Source organism: Phalacrocorax aristotelis, chromosome 17 (assembly GCF_949628215.1).
Source record: "Phalacrocorax aristotelis chromosome 17, bGulAri2.1, whole genome shotgun sequence".
In the NCBI taxonomy this organism is placed as follows: Eukaryota; Metazoa; Chordata; class Aves; order Suliformes; family Phalacrocoracidae; genus Phalacrocorax; species Phalacrocorax aristotelis.
In genome coordinates, this window is record NC_134292.1 from 9,416,312 (window position 1) to 9,436,800 (window position 20,489).

Sequence of the window (20,489 nt, forward strand, 5' to 3'; positions counted from 1 at the left end):
CTTTCGCAATACCCTTAAGCATCCATGTGAAGTCACCAGATTTACCAGCTGATGACACTCCTTTTTAGGTCAAAGCAGATCTGTCTTCTGACCTTGACTTCATTAAGACAGTTTCCAGAATTTATTTGTATATGTATTTCTTTCACTGGAGTATCCAGAAGGGTTGAAAGCCTGTATGGGATGGATTGTGGTAAAGCTCGCGGTGGTGGCTGGGGACCTGTTGGCAGGCGTGGGAATACCAGTGTCCAGTTTGCTCACCAGTGGATTGTTGCTTGTAATTCCATGGAATTAAAAATAAATAAATAAATAGATGGACTAGAAGACCCTGTTCAGAAGGGAGATACTTTAGATCGTGGAGAAGTCCCCCAGAGAAGCTCTGAAATACACGTGGGAAAACATTTAAAACTGCAGGTGCTGGGGGAAGAGGGAGGAGGTACAATGACTTTGAGCTTTTTCCTTTTTTTAATCTATAACTTTGAAATTGTTGTTTTCTGATGGGAGGTGAAGGCTGAATGTCTGAGGGAGAAAATCGATCCCTCCTGGACACGGAAAGGAAACAAATTGGAAAGATACTCAACAGCAGGTAGAAAAAACGGGTACTAAACTGATTTTTCTTTTAGGGTGACCGAGGGTTTGATGGCTTGGCTGGTTTGCCTGGTGAGAAGGGAAATAGAGTAAGTTATCTTCCACTTGTCTCTTGGCCACCGTCTCTAAAGGAGGTGGCAGGGAGGTGCTGGGTGGAGGGCGGCTGTTGCTGGGGACGAGCCACAATGGTGCAATTCGGAGAGGATGAGAGCATCCCGTAAGAGCATACGAGATGTCACAGCATCCCTCCCAGGCACAGCATTCACATCCCGGGAAGCTGCAAGGTCCTTCTGGGACTGCTTGAAATTGGAAAGGGGGGGGTGCGGAATTGCCTTAATAAAATGCAGACTGAAAAAATAAAGCAAGAAGAAAAACCTGCTTTTAGACAGTGTAGTTGTGGATGGAAATTACCAAAAATTGTAATGGGATTCTTGTCTTTGCTTTATAATTAAACAATGGGGAAAAAACAGAAGCAGCCAGTTAGTTTGGCAGGCTGTTCGTGCCTCCCCTCCCTAGAGAGTACAGCCATCGCTCTATAAAGCAAGGGAGTGTTTGAGCAGCAGAGATTGCATCGTGATTACAAGCTACACAAGAAAGGGAAGATGGAGCCTTAGAGAGATGCTTAATCAGTCAGAAATGGAATAGCATGCCTTGGGTAAAGCAATAACTGTGTGCAGAGCCTGAGTCCCTCTTCTGAAGGAGCTACAGTGCTTGCTTGGCTCTCAGAACCCCTGCCAAAGTGTCACCAGTAAATCCCATGAGCACTAGCCCCTGGAGGACTTTAGTCTGTCAGTGCTGGAGCCCACGCGTTGCCCTGAGCAGGCAGAGAAGGGCTGCTGTTTCAGAGGGCACAGGGACATGGGAACCGCGAGGGTATGAGTACCTTCAGCACATGGTGCAGACAGAAAAGTCAAGCCTGTTGCTTGGTTTCTCATCATTACCCAATGTTTTCTACTGCCAGAGTGTCTCTGTCTTCTCTGAAGCTTCTCTGTTGTTTCTTTATAGGGTGAGCCAGGCCCCCACGGACCACCCGGGGCACCCGGAGAGGATGGAGAGAGGGTAAGTCTATCTCTGGATTTGGCAGTCCTTTGAATTCATAACTAACCCTTGTAAACAAGCAGCAGATGCAATATCAGCCAGAGGCGTGGCAAGAGCAGCCGGCACTGGCACGTCGTCCGCTGCCCGTTGGCAGCGGCAGCGCCCCGTCCTTGTGTCCTGGGGATGCTGCGGGTGGCCGTGGTGAGAGGGGAAGCAGAGCAAGGGGATGGGAATAAAAGAGAAAAGAAGAATTTGCTTTTAAAGGTCTGGTCAGAAAGCTCAGTTGTTAAAAGAAAAAACTAACACCAGAAATGCGTTCATCCTCTGGGCGTGCGGACTATCACTTCTGATTTTCTAAGGTCCAGCAAATTGCGGCAACACTTGGGAACAGAAATTCCAGGCAGATTGGGGAATCAAAGATTAAATTGTTCACTTCTCCTTCCACACTGTTTAGTCAATAGTTGAATGCCTTTAGCAAAGCTCAAACTAAGTGATTACAGGTCTAGAAGGGCTGGTTTAAGGGGAGATTGAAAATGCTGAATCCCTGGCTGTGAGGAGCATGTGGTTTAATCAGAGGAGCGAGTATGGATTTCCCGGGCTCTAATCCCCTTCCACAATGTTTTCTTTCCACCTTTGGCTCTCTGTTTCCTCTGTAAAGCACAGATAATAACACCTTCCTCACCACAAGGTTGTGAGGATTAATTAGTTGCGGCCGTAAAGTGCTTTGAAGTTGAAAAGACCAAACCTGTGTCTTGCACGGGAAGAACAAGTGTCTGGAGAACTTTAATCCTAAAGAGAAAAGAAACCATTCAAGGTGTGCAGGAGAGAAGCTCAGAGGGCATAACTGGGAAGAGGAGCATGAATTTTATCAGCAGAAGAGGAGGGTTTACAAGGGCTGGCTGTGCTGGGATTGACTTCCTAAGAGGGAGCCTCAGGTTTTGAGTGATTTAAAAGCAATTCAGGGGAGGCACCACCTAATACTCCGGGGGGAGCGGAGTGGTGGGGCATCAGCAGGAGGCGGGAGTGGAGGGGTGAGCAATTACCCCTTTGCTGCCTCTGGTTTGTCTGAGGAGCCCTTGGGCTTAATTTGGCTAAATGGCGTTCCCAGGGCGATGCTCCCAGCCTGGCTTCCGTTCAGTTTGGTACTAAATCTTGCAGTTATTGACTCACATGCCCTGAATTGTTTCTACCATACCTTGTCTATTAGCAAAATACATATTTATAAACATCAACATGAATTATGAAGTATCCTTACAGCATTTCTAATTGTGCTGGTTTGGGCTGGGATAGAGTTATTCTTCCCCACATATCCAGTGTGGGGCTGTGGTTTGGGTTTGTGCTGGGAACAGCGCTGATAACCCAGGGGTGGTTTCGCTCCTGCCGAGCAGGGCTTGCACAGAGCCAAGGCCTTTCCTGCCCCTCAGCCCACCCCAGCAGCGAGGGGCTGGGGGGGACACGGCCGGGACAGTGACCCCAGCTGACCCCAGGGTTGTCCCACACCACACGGTGTCATGCTCAGCAATGAAACTAGGGGGAAGGTTGGCCGGGGGCTGCTGCCTGGGGACTGGCTGGGCATCAGTTGGTTGGTGGTGAGCAGTTGTTTTCATTTGCATCACTTGTCTTTCTGGGGTTTCTTTCTCTTTGTTATTTTCCTTTTCATCGCCATCTTAATTATTATTATTATTTTATTTCAAGTTTTAAACTGTTCTTATCTCAACCCACGGGTTTTCTCGCTTTTACCCTTCCAACTCTCTCCCCCTTCCCGCTGGGGGGGACCGAGCGAGCGGCTGCGGGGGGCTGAGCTGCCGGCTGGGGTTAAAGCTCAGTAAATTTTGCACGCACAGTATTAGTCTCCAGGCTTATGAGATCTTCCTTATGCATGGCTACCCTTTTATTACTCCAGGGAAGCTGGTTTTCTGTGTGATTATTATTTAACAAGAATGAAACACCTGTGATGTGACTGAAATATAACTGGTTTGTTCTGTCTCTTTTGCTGCTCCTCTCTGTGCCTTCACTGCTGAGCAGGGCGACGATGGAGAAGTTGGACCCAGAGGTCTACCTGGGGAACCCGTGAGTATCTCCTCCTTTGGCTTCACGCACAGCAGCACTGCTTTGGTCAAGGTCTCGGTATGATATTGGTGTTTCTAGGGGTCCCGTGGAGCAGCTCTTCTGGGGCTAAGGAAGACCCCTGAGGTCCTGCAGGGACTGAGCTTCTCTTCCTTGAAGATCCATGTGAACAGTTTAGAGAGTATCTGTGCTGTAACAGCCCTGTTTTGCCTTTTTCCACTAAGGTGGATGCCAAGAAGAGAAGTGTTTTTTTTGTTTTTTTTTGTGAGCAAAATTTTCATTGATTTCATTTGCACACTGGATAGTCTCTGGAAAAAAAAAAAAGGTAATTGTAAGTGTAAAGCTTAGCTTAGAGTGGTCTCATACCTTTCCTGCACCTATGCTTCTTCCTGAGGTGTTATTTAGGATTCGGGTAAGTAGGCTGGGGTAGAAATTATTCATGGTAATCATATGTGAAGCACAGTGTTCATGAGCGTCCATAGCAAACTCCCATGGGAAGAGGTTTTGTCTGCTGTGCGCAGGCAGTGGCAGCAATTAGCCACGCAGCTCCCTTGCCCACACGCTTAGTCCCGTGCAGCGTGAGCGAGCCCTTTTAAACCTCAGGATGAAATCCTGGCAGGGTTGAGCTCAAGGGGACTTTCAGCCCTGCCTTTAGCGGGGTCAATAGTTTTTTTCACAGTGCACAAAACTTCATAAATCTGCAGGGTTTGTCAATGTTTGGGCCTCCACGTGCTGTTAACGCTGGAGCAGCTGAACTAGGGCTAGTGAAGGAGGGAGTTCCTACTATCAATAAAGTTGAAGAGATGCTACTGGTGTTGGACAAAAACCTCTTGACCAACCCAAAGAAATGCTTTCGGGGAGCATCCCACTGAAAAGAAACAGTTGGCTTGTCAATCTGAGACTCCGAAAGCATTTTTCCCCCCCCACTGCCAAGTATTTTTGACTTTATTGGTAATGACAAACTCTGCTTCTGGCTGTCTGTAGTTTTTTGTGTGTAGTGCAGTTGTGGGCTGCTTATTTAATCTAAAATGCATTTATTTTGTTATGAAAAGAACATTATCTATCATTTACCATCGGCTTTGCTTTCAAAATGCCTTATTTTGTTGTTCTGAGGCCCAGCGTGGTGGCCTGAGAGTGATTGATGAGAACTGTTGGACACACTTCACGTGAGAAAGGGAAGGGTTGGCATTTACGGACTCACTGGAACTAAATTATAGACGAGATGCCTGATTAACTTCTGGGAAAGATTAATCAACTCGGCTATCCCTTTAGCACATGTCTAAGCAATAACTTATAGGTTATTAATGTCTTAAAAGCATTTATGTGCTCAGGTAATGCAGTAACAAAAGGGGAACTTACATGATGATAGTGCATGCAGGGAAATTTATTTTTATTTCAGCAACATGAGTAAAAATATCTGTGATGGCCAGAGTAAAGGTTTAAATTGCATTACGGGAAACCTTTTGTCGTGAATATATACGCCCTAAATCTGCGTGTTTGCCTTTCTCTGTCCCGAGCCATAAGAGAGTCTTACCAAATTCAGTGGTAACTGAAACTAGTGGTGGGACTTCAAAATGTCTTTCTCTTCATCCTGCTCCGTTTCTTTCCAATTCCCATTGCTGGTTAATACAAGCAGAGTTTCTGCTCTGCTGGGGCTCAGCGTGCAAAGCTTTAGCCCGTGAAGGTCTCGGCGGCTGGGACAGACCACTGGGTCCATCCATCTAGTTTGTGCTGTAAACTTTTTTTTTTGCAGGATCAAAATCCCCGCAGCCTCCAAGATTTTTTAATGTCTCCTTAATGTCACTTTTTAAATGTCTCCTAATTTATCCTGTAACATTTCATTTTAATTCCTCTGTCCTCTCTGCATCATAAAAAGGGACATATAGTATTTGGGTAGACAGATAAAACTGCCCGCCAATCAAGAACTATTTTCCTCCGTGGCAGTGAACAAGCACCACCCTCGTAAATCCCCAGATCCCCCTACGGCCCCTAATTTAAGAAAGGGCCTGTGTTTAAAAGATGGGCTTTCAGATCTGCAGCTGAGTGCACACAAAACCCCATCCCTTTCCTTCCACTACGAACCCACCTCGAGGCTCAAGGTAGAGGAGGTGCCGGGGTGTGATTTGCGAAGCTTCCTGTTGAATGAATACAATCCTCCTGCCATGTCTCTGCTTATTCAATGTGATGCTCCAATCCTGCCAATTTCCCTGAAGATGATGCAATTTTAAATCTGGTGAGAAAGCTAGAAATGGAAAGAAAACACCATGACAGCAGGAGTCCTGACCGGTAAAGGTTTAAGAACGAAATGTCTTTGAAAATGTACATTTCTGCTGCAGGCTGAAGACCTTCTCCAGCCTTGCTGAGTTGTATAGATTGTCAATGAGAAAAATTAGATCTGGAGAGATTTTGAAATGCTAACCCTAATGATCCATTAGTGGTATCAGGTCATTCTTCATAATACTCCCCAGCTAGAATGACTTGGCTGCAAAGTGTTCTGCATCATGGTGTGCATTACAGGGTAATCCAGGAATATGATTAAATTAATAAGAAAAGCTGGTTTAAGTGGGCCTTCTTCCAATCCAAAGAATACATGTCTGCGCCTGTATTATTTATCTTTATAATTCAAGGATGTGTACACACAGGATTTCTCTTATCGGTTTTTAAACCAAGAAAGCTGCTGTTACTGCAAAAGCAGGAAGGTCATTGCCGCGCCAGCCCCGACACTTCCCCGGGCAGAGCGGTGCTCAGCCGTGCACAAGCTCACCCCGATCCACACTCATGGCGGAATGGGGAGGGACGGGGAACGCTAACCCCCTTTGTTTCCCCCAACAGGGACCCCGAGGACTGCTGGGACCGAAGGGGCCGCCGGGACCCCCAGGGCCACCGGTGAGTTCCTGGGGCTGCTGCCCTCCCCAGGCAGCCAGCTGAGCTTTCTGGGCAAAGTACCCTGTCCCCATTAGTCATTCAAGCAGATAATACAGCTGCATAATTTTATACATCTGTGCAATGAAAAGAAGTGGTATTCAAAAAAAAGTTATGGCTCAAAGTCAATATTCTCCCCCATTTTCAGTGGCATCACGTCCATTTACGGCAGCTCAAGATTTGGCCCACCTGAGTAAATATTAATGCCTCGCTCAGGCTGAAAGGGAAGAATGAGATTTATTAACAGAGTGGCTTTGCTATTAACTTTTGCCTGAGGGCTGGTGAGACTTTAAAGCAGTTTGTTCATATTTCGGGTGAAAGCTGAGGAAAGAACGTGCCGTTTTTTATTCGGGAGACAGTCACCTTATCTGTCGTGTGCTGCGGGAAGTGCTGATGCAGGGGCTTTCTCTGTAAATCACTCCAGCTCACTGAAGTCCCAGAACTTAAAAATGGAAACCCAGGCTACTGCCAGGGCTAAAGGGGTCAGCATTTAATGGTGAGCGTTGTGAAACCCTTAGCCCCCGCTCCGGGACACGAAGACATCTTCACTCTGAGCTCCTAGTCCTGCTGAAATTTAATGAGGGTTCAGGATTTGTCTCGTATTGCATGAGCATGCCATTACACCCAGGTAAGTTGCCCCGCCAGAGCAAAACAGTGCAGGGGAAACCCCACCAGGACATCTCCTGTTGACCACGTACCGTGTTACCACCTTAATGAAGATGCTCAGGGATTTTTTGACCCCAGTTGCCTTTTGTTGTGGCACGAGGCAATGCAGCCCCATTGCCTTCACCTGCTGCCTTGTCTATCGATGCATTTATGACCTGAGCGAGGTCTTTTGTCCCGATGTTCCTTTTCATTTGCTGCTCCGCACCTGCTCGCTATCAGAGGCGATCAGCTGCGGTACTTAGCCAGGATTTCCTCAACCTGGTGCTGATTCTGCCTCGCGGGCAGGTTGGACTGGTGGGGAAAACACTAAAATGACTTTTTAAAGTATAAACTGGATTCGTGGAATTGGCTGCTTTACCAAACACCTTTAGAAAATTATTCCCTTTCCATGTGGTCCAAAGGGCCTCCTGATGTTTTGTTATTTTTATGGTAATTTTTCTGCTTTTGTGGTGCAAAATAATGAGATATTTTCTTAGTGCTGTTTTTTAAATCCTTTCTCAGGGTGTGGCTGGTATGGATGGACAAACAGGTCCCAAGGGGAATGTGGTAAGTTTTTACTGCACATTTCACAGAGAGTCCAGATATTATATATAGAGAAAGGTAAAATGTACTCTATTAAATTAGATTTGCTAATTGCTTTTTAGCCTGGTCTAGATTCCTGTCAGAGCCTGTGAAAACCACAGAGAGTATCTTCCTACAACAAATGGATGTTAATTTATTATAATTTCTGATGGAATTACCCATTATTTCGCCATGAAAGATCAAACATTTTCATCAAGATGTGTGCTGTGCTAATGAAAATCAAAATATAGTAATTTAACTGAGGGGAAGGAAAATCTTTATGTGCTTCGTACTTTGTACTATTCAGATGAAATGGACTCCCCTCAGAACAGCCAATGCAAAGCCACGTTGTGTTAAAGCCCTGCTCAGCTCATTTGGGCTGCATGTCCACGCAGGGGAGTGAGCGTGCCCTGAAATAACTTCGCCCCTCCCTGTCCCACTGCGGAGAGAAGCTGTTTCCCTTTCCCAGGAGCTCTCGGTTACCGGCAGCGGGTTAGAGACGGTGTCGAGATGCTGCGAGAGGGCGCGGGGCTGCGCAGGGGCAGAGGCCGTGGTGCCTGAGAAGCACCAGCTCCGCTCTCATCTTTCCTGCTTTCAGCTCTGCCCTTGTCTCCTCGCAGGGTCCTCAAGGTGAGCCAGGTCCCCCAGGACAGCAGGGTAACCCGGGTGCTCAGGTAAGAGGAAAACTCCTTTTCCACAGGTAAAAAAAAAGAAATGCTAATTTTGAGCAACCTTTGCTCCCCCACCAGCGATGGGAGCAGCAATAACGGGATTTGCTGGGAATTGGCTTGGCGAGGCATTGCCGGCTCAAAACCTTCCTGAAAATGCTCCCAGCTTCATATCCCCCTGCTTCTCACCTGGCTTTTGCTGCCACGACGCAAAGCCAAACCCAGGTCCAAGCAGCCTCTTTGGCCGAGCTGTATCTTGTAGCTCATGTCTGATTTTTAGCATCCCACGGCCCGGTTGCTCTGGAGCCAGACGGGTAACACGGATGTCCAGGCCTTGCTGTCAGCCTTCTCCACGGCTCTCAGCAAGCCTTGCTCCTCAGAGCATCTCTGTTTCCATCCTGGGGGTGAGTCTGGCTGCGCACAGCGGAGCGGTGCAGCTCTCCAGGGGAGGCATGCCGTGCAAAAATGAAATTTTATCGTCTCTCGTAAGTCGTTTTGAGAATGAATGGAGCTGGGGAAATCCCAGGCATTGCAGGCACCATAATGATGCTCAGCTGAGGCACTGCCAAAATGCATTTGGAACGAATAACTTGTTCCTTAATGACCCTAGATATTTTTTCTTCTCACAGGGTCTTCCAGGTCCACAAGGCGCGATTGGTCCCCCAGGAGAGAAAGTACGTTTAAATACTGTAGCTCTGACTTAAGACAACTGTTGCTATTAATATGTATTTGCTACTTCAGCTGCTCCTTTGCCCCATATACAACATCTGTTTGCAGCCGTGTCTATGAAAGTCTAATGCGTCTTATTCCAGACAGAAGAGAGACAAGGAAGCACTGTTTACCTCTAATTCATAATATTTGCACTCATTTCCCATCTTAAGAGAAACATTTTGAAGGCAGCCTATGATAAAACATTAGGAAAGGACTGAAAATTGTCTCTTTCTGTGGGCTAAATGCCTGGAAGTCTGAGCAGGATGGTAATGGGAAGAGCCCATGGATTTGGCTCGCTTGGCCAAGATTCCCCACCTGCTGCCTCCTCCCGGCTCCCTGCCTGTGCCGTTTCTCTCTGATTTTCCACTGCTGTTGACGTGGGCAGGTGCTGGCCTCGCTCCCCCCCAGGCAGTCCTGGGGCCACCAGGATTTAAACAAGGGGAACAGTTTTGCCTACAGAGCAGTGACGCTGGGCCTTTGCTCAGCTCCCGTTGAGTAGGGACGCTGCGTGCGCTCGAGGAGAATCCCCTGCTAGAGGTGGCAGCGCGGGGCGGACTCAAATTATCGATAATTCTGCGGTGAAGGAGCACGTTAGCAGTTCTGCCGGGCGAGGGGCTCTGGGATTTCAGTGCTGTCACGCACTTGCAACAGCAGTGGCACTCCTCAGAGGCGTGAGAAATCGGGGGGATGCTTAATTACAGAGGTAATCGTTGAACGGTGTTAAAGCAGCAAGCACAGTCAGCTGGGGCAGCTCCCTTCTTCCTTTGCCAGGTAATCGCCTTGCCATTTGTCACCAAAGACATGGGCATTTCTTAGACCAATGAGCCCCCGTAGTTTGATATCCTCAAACTTGTACTTACACATACCTGGAGCACCTTTTGGCAACACAGCTGCTTGATGCCTCGTGCCCTGGCATCACCTGCTGAGCTGTCATTGCTGTATCGTGTCTGTGTAAGGTGCTGGCACTAATGCTGCAGCATCCCAGGGTGCTGGAACAACTCTGCCCACAGAAATAAGCAGACTCCTGCAAGTCACGGCAGCTTTTCCAGCAGAGTCACCTCTCTACAGCCTTTCACAGCTAGGAAAAGCAAGGAAGGTGTCTGAAAAGCCCCATCCTCTGATGCTTTGGAGACTCTGACCGTTGCAGCTGTTGGATTTCTGTTTGTTTTTAGGGGCCCCTGGGCAAACCCGGTCTTCCTGGCATGCCTGGTGCAGATGGTCCTCCGGTAAGTTGTCCTCTCCTGGGTCTCTGCTTGGCGCCAGGGCTGCGGGGCCTGATCCTGCACCCATCCACTTTGGGGTGCACCATGGGCTTGTGAAGCACGTGAGCCTGCAAGGTCAGGCTCACCCTGACCACGTTTCGGCTGGGTTGAAGGGTCTGAGTTCAAGAAGCCTTGTCCCTGCTCCAAGCTTTGCTCAGCCTCACAGCGCAGCGCTAGGTACTTCTCGCCGTCTCTTCAGGCCTCTCCTTCCCCTCCTATTTCTCGCCTCTCTGTGTAGGTTGGCTGCTCGCGGAGGTAGGGCCGCTCCCCCGTGCGTGTGCGTGGTTATGCGTACCGCAGCACTACCGCGGGGTGGTCCTTGTCTCGCTCGGGGCCGCTGGGCACTGCTGCAGAACGGTGATAAGAACAGGTTGAAATTGCATGTCGATGTTGTATTCTTGCAGCTTCCTCCTAATCCTACTTTAAACATCATTTGCTCCTTGCTCTGGGCATTGGACTTAAAAAAATTTCTGGCCTTTAAACCTGATTTTACACATTTTACATCAGTTTTACACATCTTAGAGGCACCTGGTTTTGAGAGTGACAAATGTAAAATAGTTACATTCCCCTAATGCAAATGCGGAGCATGGCAAAAAAAAAATTACATTTCCCACCCTGGGATTATCGTTCCTACCGAGGGCATTTCGAACATTCGTATAATTGTTAGCTGAGTCAACAGAGCAGCTAAAGCAAAGCCCAGAACATCTCTAAGGCTGTAGCTTTCGATGTGAAATTCCTACAGCAGCCTCCAGGGAAGTTCAGCTGGAGAAGGCGACGCCAGGTCTGTTTTTATGCAGAGGAAGGCTCTGTAAGACCTGCAAGCTGAGCAGTGTGGGTGTGCATGGACACAGGTCCTTTGCCACAGGTAGCCCTGTAGTTTGCAGGCAGTTTGTCAGTTGGTAAGCCTATGGGTTGCTCTTTCCAAGGACAAAACCCCTCCCGTGTTCTCTGTATTGAGGTTGGTCTTGGAAGGTATCTGAAAATCCCTGAGGGTCTGAGGCATCTCACTGCGAAAGCCAACCAAGTTGCTCATCAATTTTTGATCTTAGTAGCAGTAATGGAGATGGGCATTTTGAAAATGGTGATGTTTTAGTGCAGAGTGGACAAAGGCTTTTAAAATCTTCCTGCACTTCCCTTTTGCCTCCCCTGGGGTGCAGATTGATACCAGGAGCTGAAGGCAAGTCTGACATTCCCGTTCTGACGACTCATGATGGAAAATACTCTTATGATTTTCCTTGTTATATCAGTAAAAAGTCATTTGTGTATTTAGAGGAGAGTTCATAAGTAACAAAACCATCGAGTACAGAAGGTCTTAGTGGCTTTAGGGCAGCTGGATGTGCTTTCATCATCTTTATAAAACAAATGGTCCCTGAGAGTGCCCTTGAGGGGGCTTATTGCTTTTGTACAGACATTGCTAACCAAAGAATCATCTCCCAACCTGGCTCCATTTTGGTTCTGGCAGTAGGAAAATCAACACTAAAAACTACTTTCATGAATTTCCCCTGCTTCTCACTAATCCTCCAAAGCTTACATCTGAGGCAATTCACACTTTCGTTTTCTACTGACTGCAACCCCAGCAAAAGGCTTCTAAAGGCTGTGGATGTGTTGGAAACTCTTGGATGTTGAGTTATTCAGCATCGAATCCTGAGAGGAATGCTGGCCAGCATCCAGCCAGCCACCGTCTAGCGGGGATGCAGGTTAGCTGAGCATTTGTTGTGAGATCTTGTAACCGACTCCAGGAATTAGGAAATTAATGAGGGGCTCTGACCAGTCTGGGCATCTTGTGACCTTCACAAGTTTGCTAACACACGGAGTTAATTTTATCTGATTTCCTATCTGCAAAATTTGTATGCTGCTTGCTGCTGAACTCATTGAGGTGTTCTAATATGTGAAGAATATTGCAAAATGGTTTGTGCTTCTCTGCTGAAAGGTGGTGAAGGGTAAAAGTATAAATAAGCGGGAAGGATACCGCCAAGGACCCAAATGCTGCTCACTTCACTTTGGGGAAAGCTTACTCTTGCAAGTTGCTTCACGGGGGCTTACTTGTATCAGTAGGAGCTTCCTGGAGAGCAACTGTTCTCTTACAAACAAATCATAGCTGTCTGAGCGAGCTTGTTGGCTTCTGAAGCATTAGACCTGCACTAATCCCATTTCCCTCTTCTTTTTGTCCCTTTTATTAATAGGGTCATCCTGGCAAGGAAGGTCCTCCTGGAGAGAAGGGGAGTCAGGTAGGTGTCAACAAGACCCTCATCACTGCGAAGGGGAAGGTCACGGTAGCTGGATGGAGACAGATCTCCACGGGGCTCCGGGGGTGGCTGGGCAGCCCGGGGGGTGCGGGTCAGCGGAGGTGGCGAGAAGTGACCCCTGTTGAAATTTGAAAGCTGAGCTCAGTTTTCATCTGCTTGGGAGTGTCTTCTGGTTCTTGGGCTGGTCTTTTCTCAATTCCTTCCAGCTTTCCTGGCAAGCAGCACTTCATAACCTGGTGGACATGAAAACTGAAACTGTGAAGGGGAGCCTTCTCTTAATCAGACACAAACAAATATCCTTCATGGCACAGGAAATGCAGAAAATAACTCTTTTTATATTCCTGGTCTTTCTTTTTCTTCTCCTCCCCCTCAAGGTCCCTCTTTAACAATATATTTGAGAATATGGCTGGAGGCTAGAGTCCTTGAATTATACAGTCGTCTGTCTGTCTGTCCAGGAGACTTACCATCTGCATTCCTGCTGTGTCCCATTCAGTTGAAAAACATTAGATTTGTCAAAAGTCTTTGATTAGAGGCAGTCCAGTTTGATGGGCGTCCGCTCGAGCCTTGCTTGGGTGCCGCACGGAGCACAACCACCGGCCGCAGCCCTTTGGCTGGCACCACACGAAGCCGAAAATTCAAACGTTGGCCTCTGCAGAATATGAGAAGCCAATAAGCGGTTGTGCCAGCACTCCCCGTGCTGGGAGACGTTTAGCAAACATCAGGGAGGTGATCCTGGAGCGGCACTCATGCTGCAGGTCTCCTCCAGCCGACGCTTGTGCGAGGTCTGGGATGCTGGTGGACCTGCCGGCTCCATCTGGCTGTCAGGCTGGAAAAAAATTGTCCATCTCAGGCTGGGAGAAGTGGAAGGGTATTTGTTTAGTTAGGGAATTGAGCAGAATAAAAGCCAACTGGGTTCCATAAAGAATGTGATTTATTTGCAGGAATAAGACAGCGTGGCAGCGAGGATGGGAAGGAAGGTTTTTGCAGGGTGCCCATCAGGGGCCGTGTCTAGCACAGCTCCTGGTGTCCCTGGGGGGTGCGGGGGTGTGGGATTTGCAGCTTTCAGTGCCAGAAAGGACCTTTGTGAGCCTCTCCTCTTCAACACAGCTGAGGCTGAAGGATGTCATCCTGAGGCTTTTCCCTCAAGCGATAACTCCTCTCTGAGGCCATCATCATCACAAGCTGCGTTACTGCAAAACCAGGATGGTTTGGAAGGGGGGAGGCAGCAGAACATCATCTTCCTCTCTCGGAGAACTTGTTCTTTTCTTTAATCCAAATCACAAATCATCAACCTTATGTATAAATGCCCTTTCTAATAAGCTGTTGCTATCCTGCCTCTTCTCATCCTCCTTTCCTATCGTAGGGATCTTTGCCGTTGGCTCAGCCCAGTGCGCCTGCTCGAGGTGATGCCTCTGTAGCTCCCTGTGCTATTTTGAACTATTTTCAGAAGGTTGCTACCATTTCCACCCAGTCTGAGGCAGCCAGATGGCTGGGATATTTGTTTTCCGCACGCTCTCCTTATTGCTGCACCTTCGTGCTGATTTTTGATGTGTTTTTCTTGTTTGCTATTTTTTTCACCCCAGGGTCCACCAGGCCCTCAGGGCCCCATCGGTTATCCAGGACCACGCGGAGTCAAGGTAAGGAAGATGCAGAAACAGTGTCCGTGGTGTTGCTTGTTCTACTCGAGCCCTCCAGCGTGCGCAGGAGGTGGACACTGCCGGTGGGCACAGGTGCCTTAACCAGGGTACTTAGAGCCACCTCAGTGACCAACCGTATTAACCGCTTGAGAGCGTCTTGGTCTCCTCTCAAGCCACGAGGGTTACAAGTCCCCTGCTCTCCAGTAACCCCTCCTAGGATCGTTCAGTGCTTTGGAGAGATTTCTCTTTTAATTCTTCACGAGCATGGCTCAGTCCCATTCCAATCGTTTCCAGTTTACAACCAAAGTAAATCTCAGCCAGAATGTGAAAACTTTAACAGGGCTTGTTAATAAAACAAAATACCCTATTACTAAAACAAAGCAAGCTTTTCATGCTCCTGACCCAAAACCTTGTTAGATGAAGCTTGTGCGTCTCAGCAATGTGCTTTTTCACTAGACTGAATTCCAGCTCTTTCCTCGCGCCCGCTGCCTGCAGCGCTTGCATGCTGATAAGAAGGCGCCGGGTATTTTTTTCCCCATTCAGCTGTGGCTATTACGTCCATCAAGATGTATTAGTTCAGGTGCAGATGCATCCTGCATCCCAAAGGTCCAATGAATCTGCAGGGATCTGTGCTAGCAGATACAAACACGGCTTGGGGACTGACTGTAGGTGACGTTAAACCCTCTTAAATCCCCTTGTATATTTTTTCAGTAGCAGAAACCCATTTGCTGTTCTGCCTTCAAAATTTAAGCGGGATGTATTTAGCCAAAGCGAGCTTTCATCTCGTTTCTTGCAAGGTTGCAGATTGAGACGTAGTGGTCCGTTAGGGAATGGTTCGCTGTTGTGTTTACCACTAAAGTGGAACTGTTCCACATTAGAATGATCTAGAGAAAGTGTGTCATGCACCAAACCCATAGTGCATGCAGACAAGGTTTTGCTTCCTACAAGCAGTGTTCTGTTAACTGCATGAGCCTCCAGTTTGGAAAAAAAATGTGTCTCGATGGGTTTGCAGCTATAAATAACTTTCAGATCTTGCCTTGCTTACCAGAACCCTGTCCTGCTGCACAAATTTTGATGTACCTTTAATTATACTTTTTCTCGACGTGCTAAAGGGAAGAAAAAATTTAGAATACCCCAAGCAAAATAGTATTCTCCAAAAAAAAAAAAGCAGCTTCTGTCTTTTATTACGAGAGTTGCATTGCACAGTACAGCTGATGTAGATACCTGAGGGTGATGCTTTATCCCAAGAGGCGGGATACATGGGAGGCGTGGGTTTCCAACGGGTTTGGGCTGGTGGCATAGCAGGGGACAGATCCTGACCACGCTCAGCACCTCTGGGCTGAACACCGCGCCTTGGTGAAGCTTGGGAGGGCTTCTGCACCATGTCACTAATGCCCGCACCGGTTGTGTTACTTATTTTTCCCCTCCTTTTAGTGCCTAAATATACTTTTAAAAAAGAAATCCTGAGGTGAGCACTATGGTAAAATAGAGCCAGGCTTAACCTTTGCGGGTGTTAGACACGGTGCTGCTACCCACTGCAGAGCCTCACAGAAACCTCTGGCAATGTGCTCAGAGATTTTAAAATGGATTCTCTTCCCAAGTGTCCATGCACAGCTTGAGCACTGGTTTTTCTGTGAATACTCGAGTGAACTCAGCGTGCTGGCAAGGCGCTTGGGGAAACGGTATTTTTGGAAAATATACGCAGAAAAACTTTTCAGACTGAGTTGTATCCGTGGAAACATAACCCGTGGGCGGGGAGTGGGCAGTGACCACCCACCCCACCTGCCAAATCCAAGTCGGCAGAGGTTTGTGGCTATAAGGTACTCACTGGTGACCCAAGAGCCAAGATATCAGCGGCTGATATTTGATTAGCAATACGTTTAGGAACATCACAGTTTGCAGAGATACCATTGTCAACATCGGAGGAAGCAAAAATCACCATGATTAATGATTCTTCACTCTTAAGCTTACCTATACCCTTGTAACATCTTGTTTTATCTCCTGCAAGGGAGCGGATGGTGTTCGCGGATTGAAAGGTACCAAAGGTGAAAAGGTGAGTTAACGCTGCGCATTCGGATTGGTTTTCTACAGCCTCTGAGCATTTTTGCAGACCGGCCCCACAGAACGCTCCCCGTGACACTTTCTCCTGCACAGAGGCTTTCTCTTAGAGGAGCAGGGGGGCTGAGCAGCCAAAGGACTGGTAACTTCTGTTTTCAGAGCGGCTGCGGGCTCGGTACCTGTCGTGATGTTCATCAGAGCAGCTTCTCAAACCCCAGTTAATAAGAAAGTCAACACAGTCTCTCTCTGCATGTTTCAAAGACGCAACTGGTTTTTCCCAGTGGAGGTGTAAAAAAATCTTGCCTGGTCCCATAAACAGATCCGTGTCGCTTCGTTCCTGCCCCAGCAATTCGGCAGCAAAGCTGGTAGTTCTAGCTAGTGAATCCTGGCAGGGACCTTCCAAACTTTAAAAGTCTTTCTGGGAACTGAGTCTTCATTGCCTATGAGAGATTTGCTGTAGGATGAAATACATCATTGATTTGAGCTCTGCAATTAAACCTTCTTGGCTGAATGAAATACTGCCGCTGCCCTAGAGGTTGCCTCAAAGCGTGGTGTAAAACATCGTCCATGAAAATAAAACCAGTTGTCCTTCAGAAATAATTGGTTCCCAGTACTGGCAAGGTGTTGTTATTCACATCAAGCCAGATTTGTGATCTTGACTTGTAGCCAGGACGGGATGTAGGGAATACTCGCCGTGATCCCTTGGGGACCGTGGTGCCTGGCCAGGTTTCCATGCCTGTTTGTGCACACCAAAGACTTACAGAAGCCAGTGTGATGGGTGATCAGGGGCCTAATCTTGTCCTCCCTGGGTAGGGGCCATACAGAGGGGCTAGGGAAGCCTTTTCTTTTTTTTTTTCTTTTTTTCCATCTATACACCTTGTCTGTTTTTTCTCCTCTCCATTATTTAGGGTGAAGATGGCTTCCCTGGCTTCAAAGGTGATATGGGCATCAAAGGAGACCGGGTAGGGGTCTATGACTGGTGTGATCTCGTAGTGCTTTGCTATCAAGCCTGTGTGTTATCGTGCAAACACAGCTCGGGGAGAAAGACTCTTGTCAGAGTCCCTCCAGCACATCCAATCTCAAGGCAGGAATGTAGGAATTTCATGTTCACCTCAAGCACAGCAGTTGTAAATCCCTAAATTTGCTAGTCCCACCTTGAAGGTAAAATAAAACTGAGTAATAATAGAGGGCCCTCTCTTGCTGCTTTGACAGTGATGAATACTGCGTGATCCAGCTGTATCACATATTTATTACCGGTATCTCTTTCCCCCCGTAATATTAAATCTAGGGTCTGGTAGGCATCTTTATTTCCTGAGTCTAATGTCCTTCCTGTAGCTGTACGCTTCTACGGGAGAACTATTCCCCTACACTTCCGTACTAGCAACGTGAAGCATAAAGTTACTGGGAACACACTTGAATAGAAACCAAAGCAGTGCTGTGGAAGCTGCCAGGGTGGAGTGTTATACCAGACCCGGATCTTTAGCAGCAGGGCACGCTGCCTGGCCACTAAAGCTTTTAAAATCAGTGGAACACAGAGACCGCCCGAAACCCCAAATGATGCTTGGATGCGGGCAGCGGCTGCAGCCCGTGGCTTTGCAGCGCGTCTGTCCGTCCCCTGCACCCAGCCCTTGGGGCCGGGGGGCTGTCCGTGGCCCCCCTCCCAGTGATGCATCGCCTGGGGCTTGGTGTCCCTCTGAGCTCTGAAAGCCCTCCCAGGGATCAAAAGAGCTTTGCAGTCATTCATCCCTGTGTTTAAAGGAAAAATGAACGCCTTATGTGGAGGTTCGTAAAAGTAGAAATCCAATCCTGCATTTCTCCTGGCGTTTAACGGTGTGATTGAACAGTTAAAGCAATCGGAAACTTCCCCAGCCCCCACTTCTTGCCAAGGAAGAAGGACTGAAGGTGGCATCTCATGGAGGTGACTCTTGTCCTCGCCAAATGCAGACAGACATAAGGTCCTTCAAACACAGCCCGTGACTCCAGTTCCCACCAGCGAGCTCTTTGTGTTTTACGACGAGCAATGAAAGGGCAAAGGGGTACTCGAGAGCCCCGCGGACAAATCTGCATCCGCCCAGCTTCTGGTGAGCGAGAGGGCGGCTGCCTGCGTTCGCAGCGTGGAAGCGGCTCCTGTTACCCCGTGTGACAAAATGACAACTGTTGTTTTGTGTGCCAAAGCCTGCAATGTCACAACAATTCACGTTAATAGCTCAGTCCTCTCGGCTCTCAGATTTCCTAATGATTTTCAGCACAAAAGCTCCAACCCAGTCTTTCTTCTCCAGTTGCCCGGTTCAACCCTCAATTAAACACTTCCCAGGGCTTGCTTGCACATCAGACTGCGATTTGGGAACCGGGAGGTGGGTAAAAGGGTGCGCTGCAATCAGAGCTAATGAAGGCTGTTTCGGTGGAGAGGCACGGCGTGTAGATGGGATAATTGGGCTACAGGAAAAGACGGCTGTTGTGGGAGATAATGGCCGGGCCGTGTGAAAGAAAGCTTGGTGCTCTAATAATGCTCTGCAATTTACTCAATGACAGTCTCGTCCGAGCTTCTTGGTGAAGACCGGCTTTCTCCAAGAGTTGTATTAGCAGCTCCCTGGAGTATCTGCTTGCAGCCGTGAGGGTATTGCTGTCAGCGAACACGGGGTCTGGGACCTGCCTGCCCCATCAATGCTTGTCTTGTGATTAACAGGGGGAAATAGGACCTCCTGGCCCCCGAGGTGAGGATGGTCCTGAAGGTCCCAAAGGTCGCTCTGGCCCCAATGGAGATCCTGGTCCCCTTGGTCCTGCTGGAGAGAAGGTGAGTCTCAGGGATGGAATTGCCCTGCGATGTTTTACAGTAAAACCCACTTTTCTTTGGGTGTCTTGGGTGGATGGCCAGGGCAGTGCCCAGGGGCAGTTTTAGGGCAGAGGGATGAAGAGGAGCTGCAGGAGCTTTGTGTGAAGGCTGGCCTGAGCAGTTCAATACAAAGACCAGAGGAGACCCAGGGGAGGTGGTTTTATCGCAGTGGCGTGACTTGAGCACGTTGGGTCGCTGGTCTCTTTGGAGTTATCTGCTTGGGTACAATGTCTTGAAAAAAAGACCAGAGTTAAAAAAACATGGAGAAATTGAGAGTATCATGGGCTCCAGTCAAATTTCTTGGTGCATCCAGTTGAAAAAAATAAAGGATAGCAAAAAATAACCGTTCTCTACTGTCTCTGACACATTTACAGCGCTCACTCTGCATCAAACCCACTGGGCTCCCCCCAGGGAGGGCAGAGGATGATCGCAGTGCCCCGGCAGCTTTATTCCACCCATGCCATGTCTGCTTTGCTCTTGGCTTCTCTGCATTTGGCATCTCCCCTTTCTGCTGGTGCAAATCTGAAGTTCCTCGCAAGGTCTCTCTTGCCTGTGCTGACACACTTTTATTTGTGTTTCAGGGAAAACTCGGCGTGCCAGGACTGCCCGGCTACCCGGGCAGGCAGGGCCCGAAGGTAACTCGGCCAGGTTCAGTCCTCGAGAGGTGCGGGGCGGCAGCCGAGCTCTGACGGTGGTGCCGTGCAGAGGGCTCAGCCCCCCGCCAACGGGACGAGGTGGAACGGCAGCGTTTCCCGCTGTACGGTCCCTCCTTCCTACCCACGCAGGACAAATTTAGAGATGGGTAGAAATTGGTCCCAGCCCTCAGCTGGTGGAAATCAGTGGCTGGTTCTGCATCGTTTCGGTCTCCTGCAAAGTGGTGGGAAGGGATACGGCGGGACAGGGGCTGCAGCGTGCGAGGGTGTGCAGGGCTGCTTTGGGGATGGATGTGAACAGGCTCCGTGTAAGCTTTCATGATAGTAAGAAGTATAATAATCCTTCTCCTTTTATTATGTTTTATATTTTCAAAGATCTGTGCTAGTGTTAAGTAATTAATTAACGAGAATAGTTAACTTCAGGGAGACCCTGATTCATTAAAACCAAGCTGCTCTTTGCAGATCTGCAAACATCCTTTGTATCTTATCTACAAGCCTGCCTTCATTTGGGCCATTTTCAAACGTTCTTTTTAAATTAAAACTGCAAATTCCACTACAGAGACTAAGGCTGCAGCCTGGTTT

The 20,489-nt window shown here is 48.3% G+C and overlaps 1 protein-coding gene across 2 annotated transcripts in view; it reads left to right on the plus strand.

Moving 5' to 3' along the window:
* The window catches only part of COL5A1 (collagen type V alpha 1 chain), a 160,034-nt gene that overhangs the window by 100,094 nt on the left and 39,451 nt on the right, over nucleotides 1-20,489 (plus strand). For both annotated transcript variants that reach the window (XM_075112369.1, XM_075112370.1), the window contains exons 18-31: nucleotides 621-674; nucleotides 1,591-1,644; nucleotides 3,649-3,693; nucleotides 6,523-6,576; nucleotides 7,780-7,824; nucleotides 8,460-8,513; nucleotides 9,137-9,181; nucleotides 10,391-10,444; nucleotides 12,664-12,708; nucleotides 14,310-14,363; nucleotides 16,372-16,416; nucleotides 17,330-17,383; nucleotides 19,108-19,215; nucleotides 19,836-19,889. In XM_075112369.1, the coding sequence (XP_074968470.1) occupies nucleotides 621-674; nucleotides 1,591-1,644; nucleotides 3,649-3,693; nucleotides 6,523-6,576; nucleotides 7,780-7,824; nucleotides 8,460-8,513; nucleotides 9,137-9,181; nucleotides 10,391-10,444; nucleotides 12,664-12,708; nucleotides 14,310-14,363; nucleotides 16,372-16,416; nucleotides 17,330-17,383; nucleotides 19,108-19,215; nucleotides 19,836-19,889 (765 nt within the window). The remainder of the gene's footprint in view (nucleotides 1-620; nucleotides 675-1,590; nucleotides 1,645-3,648; nucleotides 3,694-6,522; nucleotides 6,577-7,779; nucleotides 7,825-8,459; nucleotides 8,514-9,136; nucleotides 9,182-10,390; nucleotides 10,445-12,663; nucleotides 12,709-14,309; nucleotides 14,364-16,371; nucleotides 16,417-17,329; nucleotides 17,384-19,107; nucleotides 19,216-19,835; nucleotides 19,890-20,489) is intronic.